The sequence below is a fragment of the Diadema setosum genome, chromosome 7 (genome assembly GCF_964275005.1).
Source record: "Diadema setosum chromosome 7, eeDiaSeto1, whole genome shotgun sequence".
Taxonomy (NCBI): domain Eukaryota; kingdom Metazoa; phylum Echinodermata; class Echinoidea; order Diadematoida; family Diadematidae; genus Diadema; species Diadema setosum.
This window is the reverse complement of record NC_092691.1, coordinates 27,182,108-27,200,269: the sequence shown is the minus strand read 5'-3', so window position 1 is coordinate 27,200,269 and position 18,162 is coordinate 27,182,108. Positions and strand designations below refer to the sequence as shown.

At 38.7% G+C, this 18,162-nt stretch overlaps 1 protein-coding gene across 1 annotated transcript in view; it reads left to right on the top strand.

Annotated features, from left to right (window-relative positions):
* The window catches only part of LOC140231035 (protein unc-13 homolog B-like), a 273,808-nt gene that overhangs the window by 199,209 nt on the left and 56,437 nt on the right, over positions 1-18,162 (top strand). Inside the window, exon 7 of the mRNA XM_072311188.1 lies at positions 7,415-7,528. Within this exon, the coding sequence (XP_072167289.1) occupies positions 7,415-7,528 (114 nt within the window). The remainder of the gene's footprint in view (positions 1-7,414; positions 7,529-18,162) is intronic.

Genomic DNA, 18,162 nt, shown 5'->3' with positions numbered 1-18,162 from the left:
GACTGGAGCATGCAGAAATAAACAAAAAATGAATGTTGTTCTATAAAAACAGAACCAGTGGATATGCTGCAAAGACTCCTGACTAGGGCTGGTGTTAAAATCATTCACCATGAAACAAAAGGAATTGCATTCGACACAGTCTCCAGGGGGCAGAGATTTTCTTCTTCTTTTTTTCTCTCAAAGAGGCTTTTTTTTTTCAGACAGAGAGAGAACTGGTTTAGGAAATTGGCAGGTAAGGCGGATTAATTTCCGTCAGGAATGCAGCAGCAAATCTGTTTCATACGCCAGTGAGCTCTGTATTCCATTGTGATTCCGCAAAGAGAAGGGGCAATGGGGATAGAGAGTGTGAGGAAAGACGGCTAGGCCTAACCAAAAATTCAGAGAGAAAAAAAAAGCACAAAAATCACGGCAAGGAAAGGCTTAATCGTCTGGATGTGTGGGAGGTTTCAGCGTGCGGTGCGTGAGGGGACTCTCCCGCTAATGAAACACACTCCTGAAAGACCCTAGGTACTCAAGATGCGATTAAGTGATGACTGCCTGCCTGCCTGCCTGCCTGCCACGGGAGGAGTCAAATGCGGGGGGTAAATGGGGGGCGGTCAAGGCCAGGGGAACCGCACAACCTGTTTGTTTAACCCATGTTATTAAGATTGGGGTAACGAAATCAGCGTCTTTCCACTTTGCTTCACACGTCCCCTCCATCCAGATGCTAGATGATTTTGTCAGGGTTTATCACGTCTATAAAAACCAACCCTCACTGCAGCAGTTGATTATGACCACACAGCTCTACGCTATTAGTGACTCTTATTCTTCTTCTTGATATACAGATCTCTGTCTTCCTTACTTTCTATTAATGTATAATTTTAGTAGATAGATCATTATGTTGTTGTTTCATTTTGTACATAAACCACACTCATATACCCATTTGTTAATGCTATGTATTGTATGATTATTGGTTAATATTCTTATTATTCCCAACATGATTATGTTGATAAAAATGATGATATCACTAATAATAATGATAGTAATCATCTATATTATAAAACTAAGGATAATACCAATTATTCTGTTGATAATAATGCAAATGATACAATGATAAAATTATTGCAATGATACAATAATGTAAGAATAAAACTACAATGATTATCTTTTGTTATCCTTATAGTCATCGTAATGATTTTTATTACAACTTCAAAAGAAGATTTGAGTAATGTTTTTAAATTAAAGGTGTAGCAGTTCTATTCATGATAACAGATGGCATGAGGTATGATTTATTGCACATGATATTTGATGTTCCATCTGTCAATAATTATAGAAGAGGTGTTCATTTTTTCCATGAATGTGTGCGCTTAATATCATTAGAAAGGTAATACTGCAAGTGAAACTAAACTGACATATGATACATAGACTTGACAAGTGATGATGCAGTAAGGCATCTCCATGGGGTGGTGGGGGGGGGGAGAGGTTGCCATAGCAAAACTTTCACTTCAGTTTTTAAACAAATTTGTGTGTGATAATTGATAAATGAAATTTCATTGAATTCGAGAGTCAGAACCATTGGGTTTGGGGAATCTAGTCAACGTCATAAAAATTGCTTGCTAGTTCTGAGGGATGATATATGGTAGTATTCTTTTATCACCTCTAATCTGATGCTGGTAATTATGAAATCATATAGTATGTTGCCATGGCAGCAATGTTTATAAACTTGACTGTGCCAGAGATGACGTAATAGTTTTGCAGACATCATTTGTGATGATACTCCAGTGTTTGTGTGTGAGTCAGCGCTGCATTTAATCCTTTAACCCCAACCTATCATCTGTTACACTCATCAGTGAGCATACGTGTGCCCATGTTCCGGTAGGAAGGTTGATCTACTTCCCCTCCTCTCCCCCCCCCCCCCCCCCCCATTGCAAAGTCAGCAAAGGATAAAATGGCTCTCTCTTTCTTTTATACCTTGTAATTCTGATGTTAAGACAGTGTATTATTTTAGCCTAGTTTTCATAAAATATCTCTTACAAACCATGGTAAATGGAGACCTGCATCCAGCCCTCCTCCCCCCCCCCCCATGCCAAACGACTCATCACCCACACCATGCAACACCCCGCCATCGTCGCATGCAACAATGCGTCCAAAGCTTGGTACAGCTCACTGCACCCCTACTCATAAGCCTCCATACCCAACCAAGCATCTTAATCCCACCCCAGCCACCGGTTGGGTGCCCTTAATTACCAACTCTGTTGGCAGCTAGGAGAGTCATAGCAGATGATGGAAACAAAAAAAAAGGTTTAGATTGTGAGGGGATAGAAAAAAAATGGAAAGAGAGAGAATAAAACCCTGTTTCAAGGTATGAACTTGCCGACACGTTCTCATTAACCTCAAACGTACACATTGGGTGAAGTTCATTTGTTCGGCTTAACGGGGAGAGAGTCGCGAGCACAGTGCCAGTCGGATGTTACCACTGTGGAGTGCATGATCTCCGAGGCATAAGGAAGATCATCTAAACACTTGCATCTTATGGTATGTGACATGTTGGTCTCATTGTGTGTGACCATTTTTAAAACACTGTCCTGTGTACATTGAGGGATTTTCTTCACTTGTGATGTTTGTGATTCTGGACAGTGCATTTGATCATAAAAAGAATGAAATTGTATAGAGTGTGATGGTGAAAGAGCAAAAGGAAAAGTATCTTTTAAATGCTATTTGTGTCTCAAAAACAGAAAGAAATGCTATTGTATGTTGATCATGACTCTTGTCAGATATGTTTGACTTACGTTATTGCAACTATATGTATTGACACAGTTAACCATTTGGATGATTGAGTTTGCTCTTTTACTTAAAACAAAGAGATGAACTAAATATTCACTTTCATCATCAGAGGTCTTGACCTGTGCCTCTACAATTTAGTAGAACAGGAGGCATTATTGTTTGATGGTTACATGTTTAAGGAAAACAATGTTCTTTTTAAAAAAATAAAATTTTAAATTTATATGTCAATTTGACAGATCATGACAGAAGTTTTCATTGATTTGGTTGTTGGCAAACATCTGTTCATAATATCCTTTTTTATGTCACGCATATTGCTTGCCCTGCAGAAATTTTTATTTTAAAGTTGGAAAATGGTGGTGTAGCTAAAAAAAAAGAAAAACAGCAACAAAACTTCCATTATTCATCTTGAAGCAGGTAAGCAGAACTGACTCCCATTGACAGAACATTTTCCTTGATCATTTGTGGTGATAAAATTTTTTTATAAAAATCAAAGAAGCCAAAGTACCCCTGAAGCAACCACTTTGCTCTCTGCCTCCTCAGCATCATGACTTTATGCTGCCCATTCTGTAGAAAGCTGAAAATTCTGCCCATTCTGTAGAAATGAAAAACATGTCTGAAGAAGAGATAAGGGAAAGAAAATGTAACACAGGCGATGCATTAGCATCAATTATCGCTGTAGGAGCTGATGTTCGAGTGACCGTGAATGCAGATTTCGGGGACTGCCAACATGATGTGTTGACTGTGGGAATTATGACAAAAGGGTGGAAGTGGCCTATCATGACATTCCCCCCCCCCCCCCCAACCTCATCTCATTCTCAAAATGCTGTTTGAACAAGCCGAGTTCTGGCATGCTGATGTATGCATGTATGCTTTTTAAATCTGGCAGTATTAATTGATGAATTAAAGGCTATGCAGATCAAAGATAAGTTTTTAGATTTTTTGTCAGAGCAAATTAGCTAAGTGTGGTGTGTGGAATGGCAGAGATGTATGCAACATGAGTTAATGAGGTATCCAGGTTTTTAGGTGTCCTGATTTTTTTTTTTTTCAACACTTGTTTGTTTCAAATGTCATTTCGGCACACGCTGTAAGTCATTGGCCTGGTGGATTACCATTACCATCATTCGCGTCAGTGTGTCCCCAACATACACTAACAGTTTACTACATGGATTTTTGCCCATTATGTGTGCATTACAATAGAATACACATGTTCTCATTTGTTTCAAGGATAGCTCATGCCCATTTTGGCGGCATACCCCTCTTGAAGTGTATCTTATTTTCCCCTCTGTAAACGCTTGATGGATAGATTTAGTTGAGGTATGTATCACTGCTTGCATATATTCGTTTATTTGTTTGGATGTCCTAGTCATCAAATTGAAATGAACCACAAAGCCAATCTTAGCATTCATCTGGCATGATGGCTTAAGAATTTACCATGACAGCAGCAGCATGCTGTGGCTAGAAGTTTGTCCGGTAGCACTTTGTTGGTAAAGATTACCAAGTCACAAAAACCTGGTAATAGAAGGAGTGCTGGTTCTTTGTGGATCTGACATATTTGTGCAACAGAAAAAAAAAATGAGCAGTAAAGTATACTTTGCGACATGTTTTAAGCATATTTCTCTGCTGTTAGTTGTCATCACCATAAAGTAAGATTTGCTATGAAATCTCTCATTATCACATTTCCTCTATTTCTTTGAGTATAAAAGAAATCAAGTTGCCTAAAAGCACAGATGGGATCACAAAGGAGTTAGTCAAGGGAACAGTCGTACAAAATTAAGTACAGATTTCCCTCATGAAGAATAGGATCACAGCAATCAAATTTGATTGACGGTTAGAAAATCAAAATGGTCATTACTATGGGCAATGAACCTTTGTTTTGTTCTGTTTTATGACAAGTCATTGTAACAATCATAATGAATGTTTATAATCATAATGATGCTAATGATATGAGATCAGTCTTGAATGGTAGAAAACTAGTGAGCCAGTGATAAAATGGTGCAGTCATGTCCATGGGGAATTGTTTTGCCAATATAATAGTTTACCATCTACCTTAGATAAGCTGCAATCCAATAGCAATATGGTTTACAGAAACTGGATTGGTTCTATGTGCCCTCGCCCCAATAACAGATAGTAATTTAAACAAAAATCAGCTATTTATCTGAAAAAAAGCTTGCTATGGAGAGCTAGTTAGGTTACTTTTTTTTTTAATGTGTTTGTGCATATATTTGAATGTATATGAGTGTGAGTGTGTGTATGTCTAAAGAGAAAACTCAAACTAGAAGATTCTTCAGTTCAGATATTACAATCACTACAGTGCTTCGCTGCCAGTATGCAACAGTAGGTAGACATAGTTTTACAGGTGTTGTTTGCTCTGTAGGTATTTCTTCTTACACGTGTGTGTGTGTGTGTGTCTGTCTGTCTGTCTGTCTGTCGGGTGGGCAAATCACATGTTGAAGATGATTAACCACATGGCATCTAATTCACTGCGGAAAAAACAAAACAAAGAAAAGGGGAGGCCAATGTAGAGGGGTGGGCGTAGATCCCGGTCTGCTGAAGACAATGGTACGTAAAGTGGAGCGGAAGCGTGGGTTTGTCCCTGGTCAAGCCGACCAGATGGGGTCCCATTTCACCACCCTTTCCTCTCCTTTCGCACTCTACTGGCTTTGTGACGTCGCTAGACCCCATTTGCTGGCCGCAGCGCCGTGACATGGCGACCCTTTGTACCGGGGAGCAAGAGTTTTAAAGGTATAGAGTATGCAGGTCTCTTATTCAGCAAGTTAAGCTTAAAATCAGAGTGATTGACTATGTGAAATATGAGTATATTAATATTTTCTGGAAATATCTTTGTTCCATTCACCTGTGGTGATGGAGGGGGTTTGATGTATGCAAGTACTTGGACATACACATTATGTAAGGATTACTCTCTTTATACTGCTAGTATAATGAACCTTTGTTTTGAGGCTGCAAGCAGTGTATTTCTGTGTAAGACTCCTAATCTGCAGTCTCAAACAGGTAAACTGCCCATAAATGATTTTAGTGGAATTTTCATCATACATATCTATCTTTACCTATATCCCTATCTGAAAGTTTGTCTATCTATTCATCTGTCTTCATGTGTATTTCTTTCCCTGTCTAGCTGTCACTCTTTTTATGCCATCTATTGATCTATCTATCCATTCTATCAGAGTATTTTCTCACTGTGACCAATAGAGCTTGCCTAAGGTTGCCTGACCTATCAGTTGAATGTATTTCACCTAGGATAGACGAATGAGTTATAAGAGTTACAAGAGCTAGCAATAGTAACCAGGTCACTGGTTTCTTGGGTTGCCTGTTGGATACCAGTGTACCGGAAAGGATTATCGATGAGAAGATACAAGGATACATCTCTGATATTACATGCATGCCCGTAAATATGTCAGATACCATCATATAAAGGATTAGTACAATGTATTTGTGATGGGTTCCTCCTCATACAGTAGTCATTTTAATATGTACTTTTCTGTACAGGTCATTACTATGTGTGTGTAGCACATTTCATTCAAACAATTCACCATGCTTGCCATGTGATTTTGTCACATCCGTATCTTTGAGTGGCATGGACTGCTTTTGGCATGTAGTTTCATCACTGTAGTCACTTATTCCTGTGGACCCTGCATGCATAGATTACGTCCCGTTTTAAGACACGTTCGAAATTTTACCACCTTCATTGTGCATGGGCAGTGAAACGTCTATAGCGGCATGAAGATGTGCTGGAATTGTTTCCTCCTTACGAGTGGTGCCTGGTTGATTTTCCCCACCGGTGTTGATCTGCATGCTGTCAGTTTGTCAACAGATATATTCACCTTCCATACATGTTCCTCAGAGCTATAATCACATTTTCTATGCTTGGTATAAAAGGGAATTTGTGATGTACATTCCGTCTCACACACTTGAAATGTTGATTTGTTGTATCAGTGATCAACACACTTGAAATTGTGATCACTGATCAGAGGAGATGTCACATCTTTCTGACATTTCACATGATGCATTAAATATGTGAAAAGGAATTATGAGATATATATGTAATGGGAGGTCATTATGAGGGTGATGACGTTTTAAATGTTTGAACCCTAAGTTAATCTTGTTCCTGTAAAAGTGTGTCATGCACTTTCCATGAGCTGTATGTATAATCTTCCTAAGTCTATTGACTCAAGTTTTGGTAGTATTGAGTCAGTATGATATTCCTTAGTTGTGCTGTCAGTATCAATTATGAACAAAGTTGTTGATTATGTCGATTGTAGAGAGTGATTATTGAGATAACATGTCTGATGGTGATGATGATGATGATGATGATGATGATGATGATGATGATGATGATGACAACAGCAGTGGAGCTGGGTGGTGATGGGTGATGGTAGTGGTTGTGATGATGGTGGTGGTGGTGGTGATGATGATGGTAGTGTGGGGGTGGTAGTAACTGACGTTGGTGTTGATGGAGACAACAAGGTATACTCATGATGTTGCATGATGATGATGATTGTGGTATTAACCTACAAATCATGGGGCGCTGTTGGTGTCTCTCATATCAGGCCTCTCAAAGGGTCGGCAACAGTTACCGATCAAAAGACGAAGAAAAGCAACATACAAAACACACCTTGTTTGTGTTCATTGACAGAACAAGAAGAGTCGGTGGCATATGAGCGTAAGCTGCGCATGATTCAGGACTTCATTCACCATGATTCCGGAGCGTCTGGGCAGCCGCCTCCAGCTCAACTCATTCCCGCACAGTGTAAGTTTTTCTGAATGGTCCTACTCCTTTCCTTCCGTGTTGCTTCTTGTTTGAATTCCTCCCCCCCCCCCCAAGTGCCACACCGCATGATGACCAGCAAGATGAAGACAGTTTCACCAAATGAAAAGGGACTGGCCAGTGAACACTGTTTATCAATGGGTCAGTTACCAGAATTTCCCTCAGATCCAGTGATGGTCTTCAGAACCTGGGTCAGTTGCCCGGATCTACTCCACACATATCGGAGTAGCATTATGGTAATGTTGTTATTGATATTTGAATAAAAAATACTGCAACTATCCATGTCGAAGAAGGCACACGATCAGCAACGTGCTCTTGGCGTGGGAAAGCTTAGTGCAGTACGTAGCATGAATTATCTTTCTGTTCTATTTACTTTTGACTAGTCAACATGTTACTGAGATGAAGTGATAAGAACCATTAAAGTTGCAAATCGTACAAACAAAAACAATTCTTCTGAAAACGAGATACGTTACATATTTATTTTGAAATGAAAGTTTGATGACCTAACAACCATTTGCCAAAATTTGAAAGCTTAACGAACCCCAGTATGTTTGAATGCTTGAAATCCTCTATACTTGAGCACAGCTGAATTTTTAAATTGACTACCATAATATTGTATTAAACTGGTGAACAGCTTTTTGCCATTTTCATACTAGGTTGTTCTGATCACACTGAGTGGCAAATGTTTGCAAACATGGCAAATTGTAGGTTTTGTCAGGGTTTGTAAACAGTTACAATCAAATTTGTATCCAGTTTTCATTGTCGCAAAGTTTGTATCGGCACAAAGAAATTCTGAACACGTTCAAAATTTTCTTTGCAACAAGAAAGACTGTTTGGTACAATGAAAACTTTTTGCAAATTTGATCATAACTGTTTGCAAACTTCATTGCAACCATTAACCAACCCTGATGGAACCTAAAATTCCCTACATTTGCAAACATTTGCCACTCACTGAGATACCCCCTTAATAAAAAGAGACTTTTATAAATCTGGTGTTATGGTGGCAGGCAGGTCATATACCAGGAAAATTCATCAACAACTGATGCTCTGTCTGTGCCTAGAAGGTCTAGAAGGACTCTATGGTGTACATGTATGTTCCATCTGGGATAGAGAATGTAAAAGCAATCCAGACTTCCACAACCATGTGACATCTTAATAGGCCTTGATGAGATCACCCACCCATCTCCTGTACCTTTAATGTGTTTCTTATCCCTCCAAACATCCATCCATCTGTGAGATTTCCATAGACCCTTGTAGTATGGACATGCATACCGTAGTAGCTTCAAAGAGGCCATCACTACATGTACAAGTGTATGCTTCATCCATCCTTGCGTGCATGCATTTGTACGACATTTGTCAATGTGGATATATACATTAATTGTAGATCCTTGTTACATCCCGTAAATTATTTGAGTGTCTGTTAAAGAAGGAGTCATCAAGTTATCTCTCACATTGCCTGTGTGTGTGATAGTGTGTGTTTGGGCATGTGTGTTTGTGTACACAAAATTTGTATGCAAGAGAAGAGAAAGCATGGTGTATCTGTGTGTGTGTTTGTGTGTTAGTGTGTGTGAGTGTGTACCTGTATGTTTGTATAAGACTGACATGGTCAATTAGGTACTAATGGCAAACCCATGCTTCCTCTTTTTAGTTTTTTTTTTCGGGGGGGGGGGGGGGGGGGGAGGGGAGACCTGAGAAAGACTGTGTCATGGATGAATGGTGTAGCATATTCACTGATTAGATTAACAAGGGGATGTTTCTTTATTGTCTGCATTTGATCTCCTCTGGTGCGTACTTGCATTTGAATCTCCTATTGCAGATATAGTGTTCTCGTATGCAACTTTATAATTCTGCTGCCTTTCCAGTTCTGATCGTGGTATTTGAGATCATTTGTGACCGTGCATTACAAAATGAACAAAAAGTCGCACCCCTTGATTTTACGTGAGGACTCAAAAAGGTGAAACAGGTCAACCAAGTCAATATTGGGTTTTTCATATTTTCTGAAAGAGCTACCCTTCTTCTACATTATTCTTAAGTTTGGGATCGGAAAATGAATGGGAAAGTGCATTTTCAGCAGTTTTTCTACAACCCCTTTTTTGTAGAGTTGTGAAGTCAGGTATGTCTTTAAGAGTCCCCTTTTCATTTCTTGATAACCCTTTGCCCATTCTTCACTCTTAAGTCTAATAACTTTTAAGGGACAAGGCTACTGCTTTGAAAGTTGGCAATAATCATGACCAGAATGTGTTAATAAAGCATGTTTAATTTCAGCCTAATCTGACAATCTCTTCATTGTTGTTGCTCCAGTGGTTTACATCCTGTTTTTTGTTCCATTCATCGCACAGCTAGCAAGGTTTGGTACAGATTAAGCACTTGAATAGACACTGTACTTCAAAGCCTCTTTTCTCAGTTCATACCTTTCCAGAGTGTGTGCTTTCTTTCCAATATCTAGATAGGTTAAGAGAGTCCATTTCAAGTGAGCTATACATCATTTTAAAGCTTAGAGTCTGCTCTTTCAGAGTCTGCCCTTAACTAAAAATCCATGTCTGGCAACTTTTTGTTGGTTTTGTTATGCAGGGTCACATTTGCTAGAAACAATGCAGAAGTGCTCAATAGAATGCAGACATTGTCATATCCTGTGCTGAATCCTGTCGTGAATGCAGTATAAAGTGACTTTTTTCGGGTTTTTTGTTTGTTTTTTTTTTTTTTTAAAGGATAGACATCAAGGATATTGGTTGCAGTTGTACTTCTTGTTTTAATCGATGTTGAATATTATTGCTTCTAATGGAAAAATTTTAGCTTTAAGAGGGTAGCAGCATGTAGCATAATTTGAAAACTGTATTACATAGATTATGGTTAGGATTACAAAATGTGTACTTGTGCTACTAGGCAAGTGCGACAAATTGTAAAATTGAAAAAGAATGTGAAAGCAAGTATTTACATTTGTAATGGTACTTCCTGCATACCCAGATTGTTGTTTGGTATTTTGAGTGTTAATCCCACAATGCATTATAATATGCTGCATGGTCTGATTTGAAAGTATATTTGTAAGCTTGAAATAAGCCAGACATCAAGAATCATCACCATCTATAGAGAGAATGTTTAGAATTGATGATGACTTGCCATGCTCAGAAGTACCCACAGCATGACAAAAAGGGCGAGAGAAAAAAAAAATCACAGGATTTTACCACCCAGGTCGAAAAACCAGTTGGCTAACTGGTACTGGTACCAGTTGATTCCAGTTAGGGCAACTGGTTTCAATATGGAAATTGGAACCTGGAATCAACTGGTGTCAACTGGTATTCATCCAAATGGAACCAACTGGTACCAGTTGAAATCAACTGGTATCAACTGGAGTCAACTGGGATCCAGTTGACAAAATTAATTTTGTGTTGAATTATTAGGTGATCCGAGTATCCTCTCGGATCACCTTCTGTTTTTGTACGGATTCTTTCTTCTTCTTCTTCTTTTTCTTATTTCTTCCCAAAAGTTGTGCATCGATTAGCTCAGAAAGTCCTCTTCCTATCAATTTCAAACTTATACCATATATGTATCGTCTCGCAAAGACGGCAATCGAACTAAAATCAAAGTGATCAGTCGACCGTGACGTCATTATGACGTCATTATATGAAAACACATTCTCAATCATATCTCATTAATGGAATGGAATTTTGCAATGAAATTTACGTCACATATATTTCAAGTCAAGGGCATTCTGCTCATATTCTCAAAATTCATCTATACCTTAAAACGTGCGCATACTCGCGCGTTGAAATATTTGTATGTTCAAATCGAGCTCAAATTTTTTTTGCACACGTTTCAGACCATTTAGAGCATTTTTTGAAAAATTGAAAAAAAATTGCTGACGCGTACGCGCGCGCGCATATACGCACGCACAGCTCATATGCAATAGAAATTTCCCGTTTTTTTACACTTATCGGCTGCCTGAAATGTCAAGGAATATGTCTACCAAGTTTCAAGTCAATCCGACTCAATATGACGTCATACGGGCCCGTCAAAGTTGAAATTCCGCGCGCGCGTCAATGGCGATATACAGTGCAACAATGCCAAAAAACCGCCAATTTTAAATCCGATTTTACTCGTCAGGATGGTCGGTGACCCCCAATTTTCTTTACATATTCTGAAAGCTGATGAGTTGTACATGTCATTTCATGGGTTGGCGATGCTGGAAAAATGATTAAAAGATATCAAATTTCTTAATAAAATAAAAAGAGTAAATTTTCAAAATGACGTCATCAAATTACAAGTTCACTCGAGCGTATCTCACTTATCCTTTGCCATTTTCACCCAGATTTCGATATGTTGTAGCTTATTAAATGTTCTTTCATTAATGTAAAAACAACATTTTGATTGGATGACGTTATCGCCTCGTAAAAATGGATTGAAAGTATCCTTGTAAGATTTGACCAGTTTACGTGTTATCTCTATGGGAGAGCAGTTTTTCTGGCAGTGAAAATTGACATGACTCTCTTTTTCGAGCACTAGCTCACTTATGCTTCGGTGAATTTCTCCCAGATTTTAGTATGTTGTAGCTGAGACTTTGGGCTATCGTAATGTGCCCTCCATTTCTTCATGCAATGTCGGCATCACGTCGAAAAACTTGGTTGAAAATGGCACGAGGCTTCGATGCAGCGTCATTTTGCTTAATACACAGGGCCTATGGAGAATGAAATAAAGGTCATTGCGTAGCGCATTCGACTCGTAATCCTAAGGTCCCTGGTTCGAGGCTCACCCCTGCCAATATTTTTTTTTATCTTTTTTAACACTTTTTTCTTCTTTTTCTTTAGTTAATCTTAATCTCCCTTTCCTTACTTTATCTTTTTCTGATTTTTTTCTGCTTCTCCTTCAAATTTCTATAAAATAACATAATTTTTGCTTTATTTTTCTTTCTTTCTACTACTTTCTGTGCAATAGATGAACAACAACAATGGCTATCAATCCCATATTTTGCACATGTTTAGTACATGTCACGTACATTATTTCATAAAATAACAACTACTTGATCGGACACCATCTTGGGTATGTAAATTAGGGTCAAAGGTCAAAAATGTTTCATCCTGTATCTTGGTGAATACATGTCCTATCTTTCCCATATTTTGCACACGCAAAGACCATGTTACAAGAATCATTTCATAAAATAATTACTTTTTGCTTAGACGCCATCTTGGGTGTGCAAAGTGAGGTCAAAGGTCAAATATACTTCATTCTGTATTTCCGTTAGTGTATACGGAATTCGGTACCAAAGATGGCAGGTCTCACTCCCTTTTCTAAATGAGAATCCAAACATCACACGGCCAATGTCCAGTCAACACAGATGAAACCTGTATGGTCATGAATATTGATGGCAGACCTGACTCCCTTTTCAAAATCAGTATCCAAACATCACACAGCCAATATCCCTAAACACAGATGAAACCTGTATAGTCATGCCTATATTGGGATCAAAACTCAAATCATTGATTTTCAAAAGATCGGATCACCTAATTTGTCAGTCTTGACAAATTCCGGGTCTAGTTTGATGTATGGGTTTATACCAGAACATGTGTATGTCACGACATTGTTAATATCTTATCCATCATAATCCTACAGCTAGACTTAAAGCCTATACCTACAAGTACATCTAGGCTTAGCCTACGTCTTAGACCTAATTAGTGCAAGGAATATGTCATTCATATATACGGTATATATATGGCCATCTAGTTGCAATACCTTAAGACATGGTTACTAAGTAGATTACATTTTTATTATAAAAAATATGTAAATACCTCATCAAAGGTACAAGTTGAAATTGTGAATATCACGGCAATGATATTAGGTAAATTTCCGATTACATTTCAGACATTTAAGAGTTTATTGAAATCATAAAAACAATAAATTTAACAATATTTTATCTTTTTCACATAGAGAATTTGAATAGCTTATGAATATTCATGCCCAATAGAACTAGTAGAAACCAATAGAAACCAACTGGTATCAAGTGGTATCAACATTTCAATGTTTTAGTTACTGGGTTTTAATCTAGAATGAAGTGGTAAGCAAGTCCATGCAGTCAGGTACATGGGTTTCAAATTGTATCAACTAACTATTTGCACACAAACCGACACAAACACGCACACACAAATACACACACAAACACACACAAACTGGTCGGAATACAGTCTGTCAGTTAAGTGTCACCTGATCTAAATTGGTTCCAGTTGAATTAAGTTGAAGTCATTAAGAGTCCAAGTTCAATCATGTCAAATGTTTTGCTTTATTTTGTTTTGTTTACTTTTTGATTTGTTGTTTTAAAACAAGTTTAATTAACTTTTTAATTCAGTTTGATGAACTGATCGAATTCAAAAAGTAGACTCCAGGTAAGACTCAAACTGGCATCAGCCGCAGGTAGCATTAGCGTAAGATATCAACTGCGTGTAAAAAATTATGAGACTTCAACTGGTGCAACTTGTACCAGTTGATTACAATTGGTAACGTGGCACCGTGGTACACATTGAGACTTGAACTGGTATCACCTCATAGACCAGTAGAGTAGACTTTCAATTGATATCATCTGGTACACAGTGAGACTTGAACTGGTATCAACTGGTATCAGTAAAATTTCAACTGGCGGGAACTGTTACCAACTGGTACAAAATGATATTTGAACTGGTATCAGCTGGCAACCAGTAGACTTAATGGCTCCAACTGGACTGATAAGCAGTGCAACTTCAACTGGGATAAACTGGTACCAGTAGGACTTCAACTGGTATCAACTGGTACAAAATGACACTTGAACTGGTACCATAAGACTTCAACCGACAGAAACTGTTACCATCTGGTACAGTGATACTTGCACAACTGGCCATCAGTAGACTTTTACTGATTTCAACTGGTAAACAGTGCAACTTCAACTGGTATAAACTCGTATCAGTGTGATTAAACTGGTATCAACTGGTACCTGTATGTCTTCAACTGGTATCAACTGGTTTCAATTAGAATTGCTCATTTTGTTACTGGAAAGTTGGAGTTACCTTGCTGGTTTCAACTGGTACAAGTTGAAACCATTTAAGACCAGTTAAGACCTGTTAAAACCAGTTACGACCAGTTATAATGCTTACTGGTTTCTACTGGTGAGTTTGCTCACAGAGAGATGGAGCCTTTGAAATATCCAGATACCAGGAGGGGGTCAGTAAATGTTGAAACATATAGATTTTGCATGAGAAGAGGGCACACAATATAATTAGGAGCAGTGCGGGCTAAAGGGAGTCTCAGAGGTGTAAAAAATCATTAATCTGCTGTCGGCACAATTATTGGGCAGTACTCATGCGATGATATGGAAGGATAATTTCTCTTTTTTGAAGCATTTACAGAGCTCGTATTGGGACTGTTTATAGTCTGTGGTTTGAACTTGTTACTGTGCCATTCATAAGGCTATTGTGCTCTTACATTCATTCCGATCGAGTGATAGACATGGGGGGGGGGTCTGGAAAAATGGAAGACTGTAAGAAATAATTGCCTCTCTCATGAGATATCTCAGAACTGTCAAACCCCACCCCCCACCAAAAAAAAAAGGAAAAAAAAAAAGTCTGCTCTTCCTGTTTGCATCGAGTATCAGACTCTTATAATTGAGGCCGAGTTCTGCCCAAATTTGACCTAGTTTCGTGCCAGTTGTGTAGGCAAATTCCATCATGGCATCTTGAGCCTCCTTGAAGGTATTCATACCAGATGATTTGCATTACTGATTGGCAGTTTGTAGTTCAGTTCCATGATCTTCATTAGGGCTCCATTGAGCACACACCACAATGCCATACGTAGAATTCAACTAGAGACAGAAAGAAAACAACCCAATCAAATGGACGGGTAGATGAGCGAAGTCTGTTGCAAAATTTCTTTTGTAGGTTTTCAAAAATCTTTCTTCTCGATCACGAATCACCAGTTGTTTCTTCCAGAAACAGTTTCATGTCGTCATGTTTATGTAGAATTTTTGAAGAGAGACCAAGTCACTTGGAGCATCATACAATCTGTTGCATTCATAGTTGTCAGATGTGAACAAATATGTCATACGGTATGACGGTTTGTGCACCAGCTATCATTCAAGATTGCAGCAAAATCTCCATTGCAGTAAAATCCCCATTGCAGTTTGCTTCAACAGGCATATTTAATGCAGTACAGTTAGATACAAATGTGATTATACAAATTGGCTAGTAAATATATGAAACATGAGTTTTAGGATTCAATTTCAGTCGATGGAACGTGAAGGCAAATCATTTTCAGCCATATCAGTAAGGCAGCACATGAGATATGGCTTTCATATACTGGAGCATATAGCAAGAGTTAAAAGGTGAACATGTGGCATTTGTTACATGGAAACTGAGGAGACGGTCACATTTATGTTGTCATAGCAGCCAGGCACGCAACCCATGCTTGCTTGCGAATCCACTTAACTTGATACATGGCATCCTTACCTCTTGATTAATTCTGGATGCACCGCGGAGAAAAGCCACCTGTGCGGCCCGCCCCCGAGTGTGTGTCGGTCCAAAGTTTGCAAAGTCTCCCTCTCCCCTTCCGTTCTAATGCGGCAAAGAGCTGCCGCTCATCCGTGGATGTTTTTTTGTGAAGAGAGCCGCGAATCTGTATCCTCCTTGGAACCTTCCCATGCGTACACATGTTATTTGAAACAGATGAGGACCATTGGGTGCACTTGTTTGAGAATATGTGGACCTTTTTAGCCCCTGTTTGTGAGTGTGATATAATTGAATCTAATCTCCCGCATGGTAATTCAACTGCCTCTAAAAATGCAAAACAATAGAACACAAAAAACACCAGGATTATTTTGTTCCTAGCGCAGCCTTGATTAGAAAACAAACAAGCAAATTAAAAAAAAAAAAAAACCCAAGCGAGCAGCTTGCAGTTAGCACAGGTCTGCATGGACTGTCCAAGGAATGATTGTAATTACAGACAAGCGGTACCATGCATCCATTCATGGTGTACGAAACGATGGCATTTTGATCAGCAGCGACCTTAGTCTTAGAGACGTGTCTGAATTCAAAGTGTGTGACAGAATGCCTTCAAGAGGATGCTGAGCATGGATTATGTATCACAGTGTACATGGGGAGTGATCAGAGTTGCATTATTTGGAACGCACGCCACGGCTTGACGGTCAAGGAAGTTCATAATTTTGGACCCGTTCTGGGCCTGATGTTCGCCCTTGCAACAATTCTCACCCCCTTCTGGCAGAATGAAGACAGACGATGCGCCATTTTGTCAGACCAATCATGAGAGCATTTCCATTGAAGAAATGGTGAGGATAATGATCACGTGATTAACCAAGCAATGCCTCCTATTTTTGTGTCTCAAAATTTTGACTGTCATCAGATTTCTGTTGTAAGTACAATTACCCTTTATTATTGGAATCGCCATTGAAGTTTGTTCTTCATTTTTCCCCTCAATTTTCAAGAGTTCGTGTAGAACTCCAAAATGGGTTCATACCTCTATCTTACTTTTTGGGTATGCATTATTCTGGAGGGTCGTGTTCATGTCCCTCGTGGGTCACAAATTATGCTGACATGGAAAAACACAATATTACTTTCCTGGTGGGTCTGTACAGTGTATCTTTTTTTAAAGTGTTGAATTTAGCTGAGCTCTATGCATGCTGTAGACATAGCGTCAGAGGTGATATTCTGCCTTCGAACATTTGTATGCAATGTGTTGCATGGAAATTTCATAGCCATCTCTGCAAATGGCATACCTTCTTGCCATGCTCATCTTCTGAAGTATTTCATCCTGCTCTGGAAAGATACCAATATTTTTGTTTCTCCTTTATTCTTTTTTCCTTTCTAAGAGGGGAGAGATACCCAGTTAAAGTCGGAGCCAAAAGAGTGCAAATTTAAACAAGAAGATCAGTGTAATTGATTGTTATTCATGCTGGCAATCTCTAGGTAAGGACCCAAATTGGGCCAATCAGAATAGCTTCTTTTCAGAAAATTGAAGAAGAATAAGTGCAGAAAATTGAGAGAAAATTACCATTTGCAGAAAGTGCCAACAACACTTACATCAGGTTTCCGTCATATTCTCTCTGAGCATTACATTGTGCTCTTTGCCATTCACTTCGGTACGGCTCTCCAGTATGTGAGAGAGTCAAAGTATGGTTTGTATCATCTCATTTTCTTTTATGTGCAAAACTAAAGAATTATGGAAGAAAATCTGGGAAGTGCTGGCATTACCCATTTATGAAGTACTTAGTAGGCCAAAGGGGAAGTGTATCTTTTACCCACAACACTGGCTGTAGCAGTATTGTACTTCAAAACTTCAAAATTTCTACAAGAAGACTAGCAATCATACCTTAACATAATTACCATTCTAGGGCATTACTATATTTGGGGGGGGGGGGGGGTGGTGGGGACTAAAGCAGAGTCACATATGCTAAGATGCAGTATAGCTCATTAGTGGTGTAGCTGCATACACTTTCTCACATCTGTATTTTTATTAGCTGAGGAAGCACATCCCTTACAGAACACAAGTACCTTTTTTCGGTGAAGGAAAAGATTCTCAGAGATAATGAAATATATCTTGCATTCTTTATGTATGTACATTTTTTTTCTTTTTTTTTTTTGCTCGTCAAA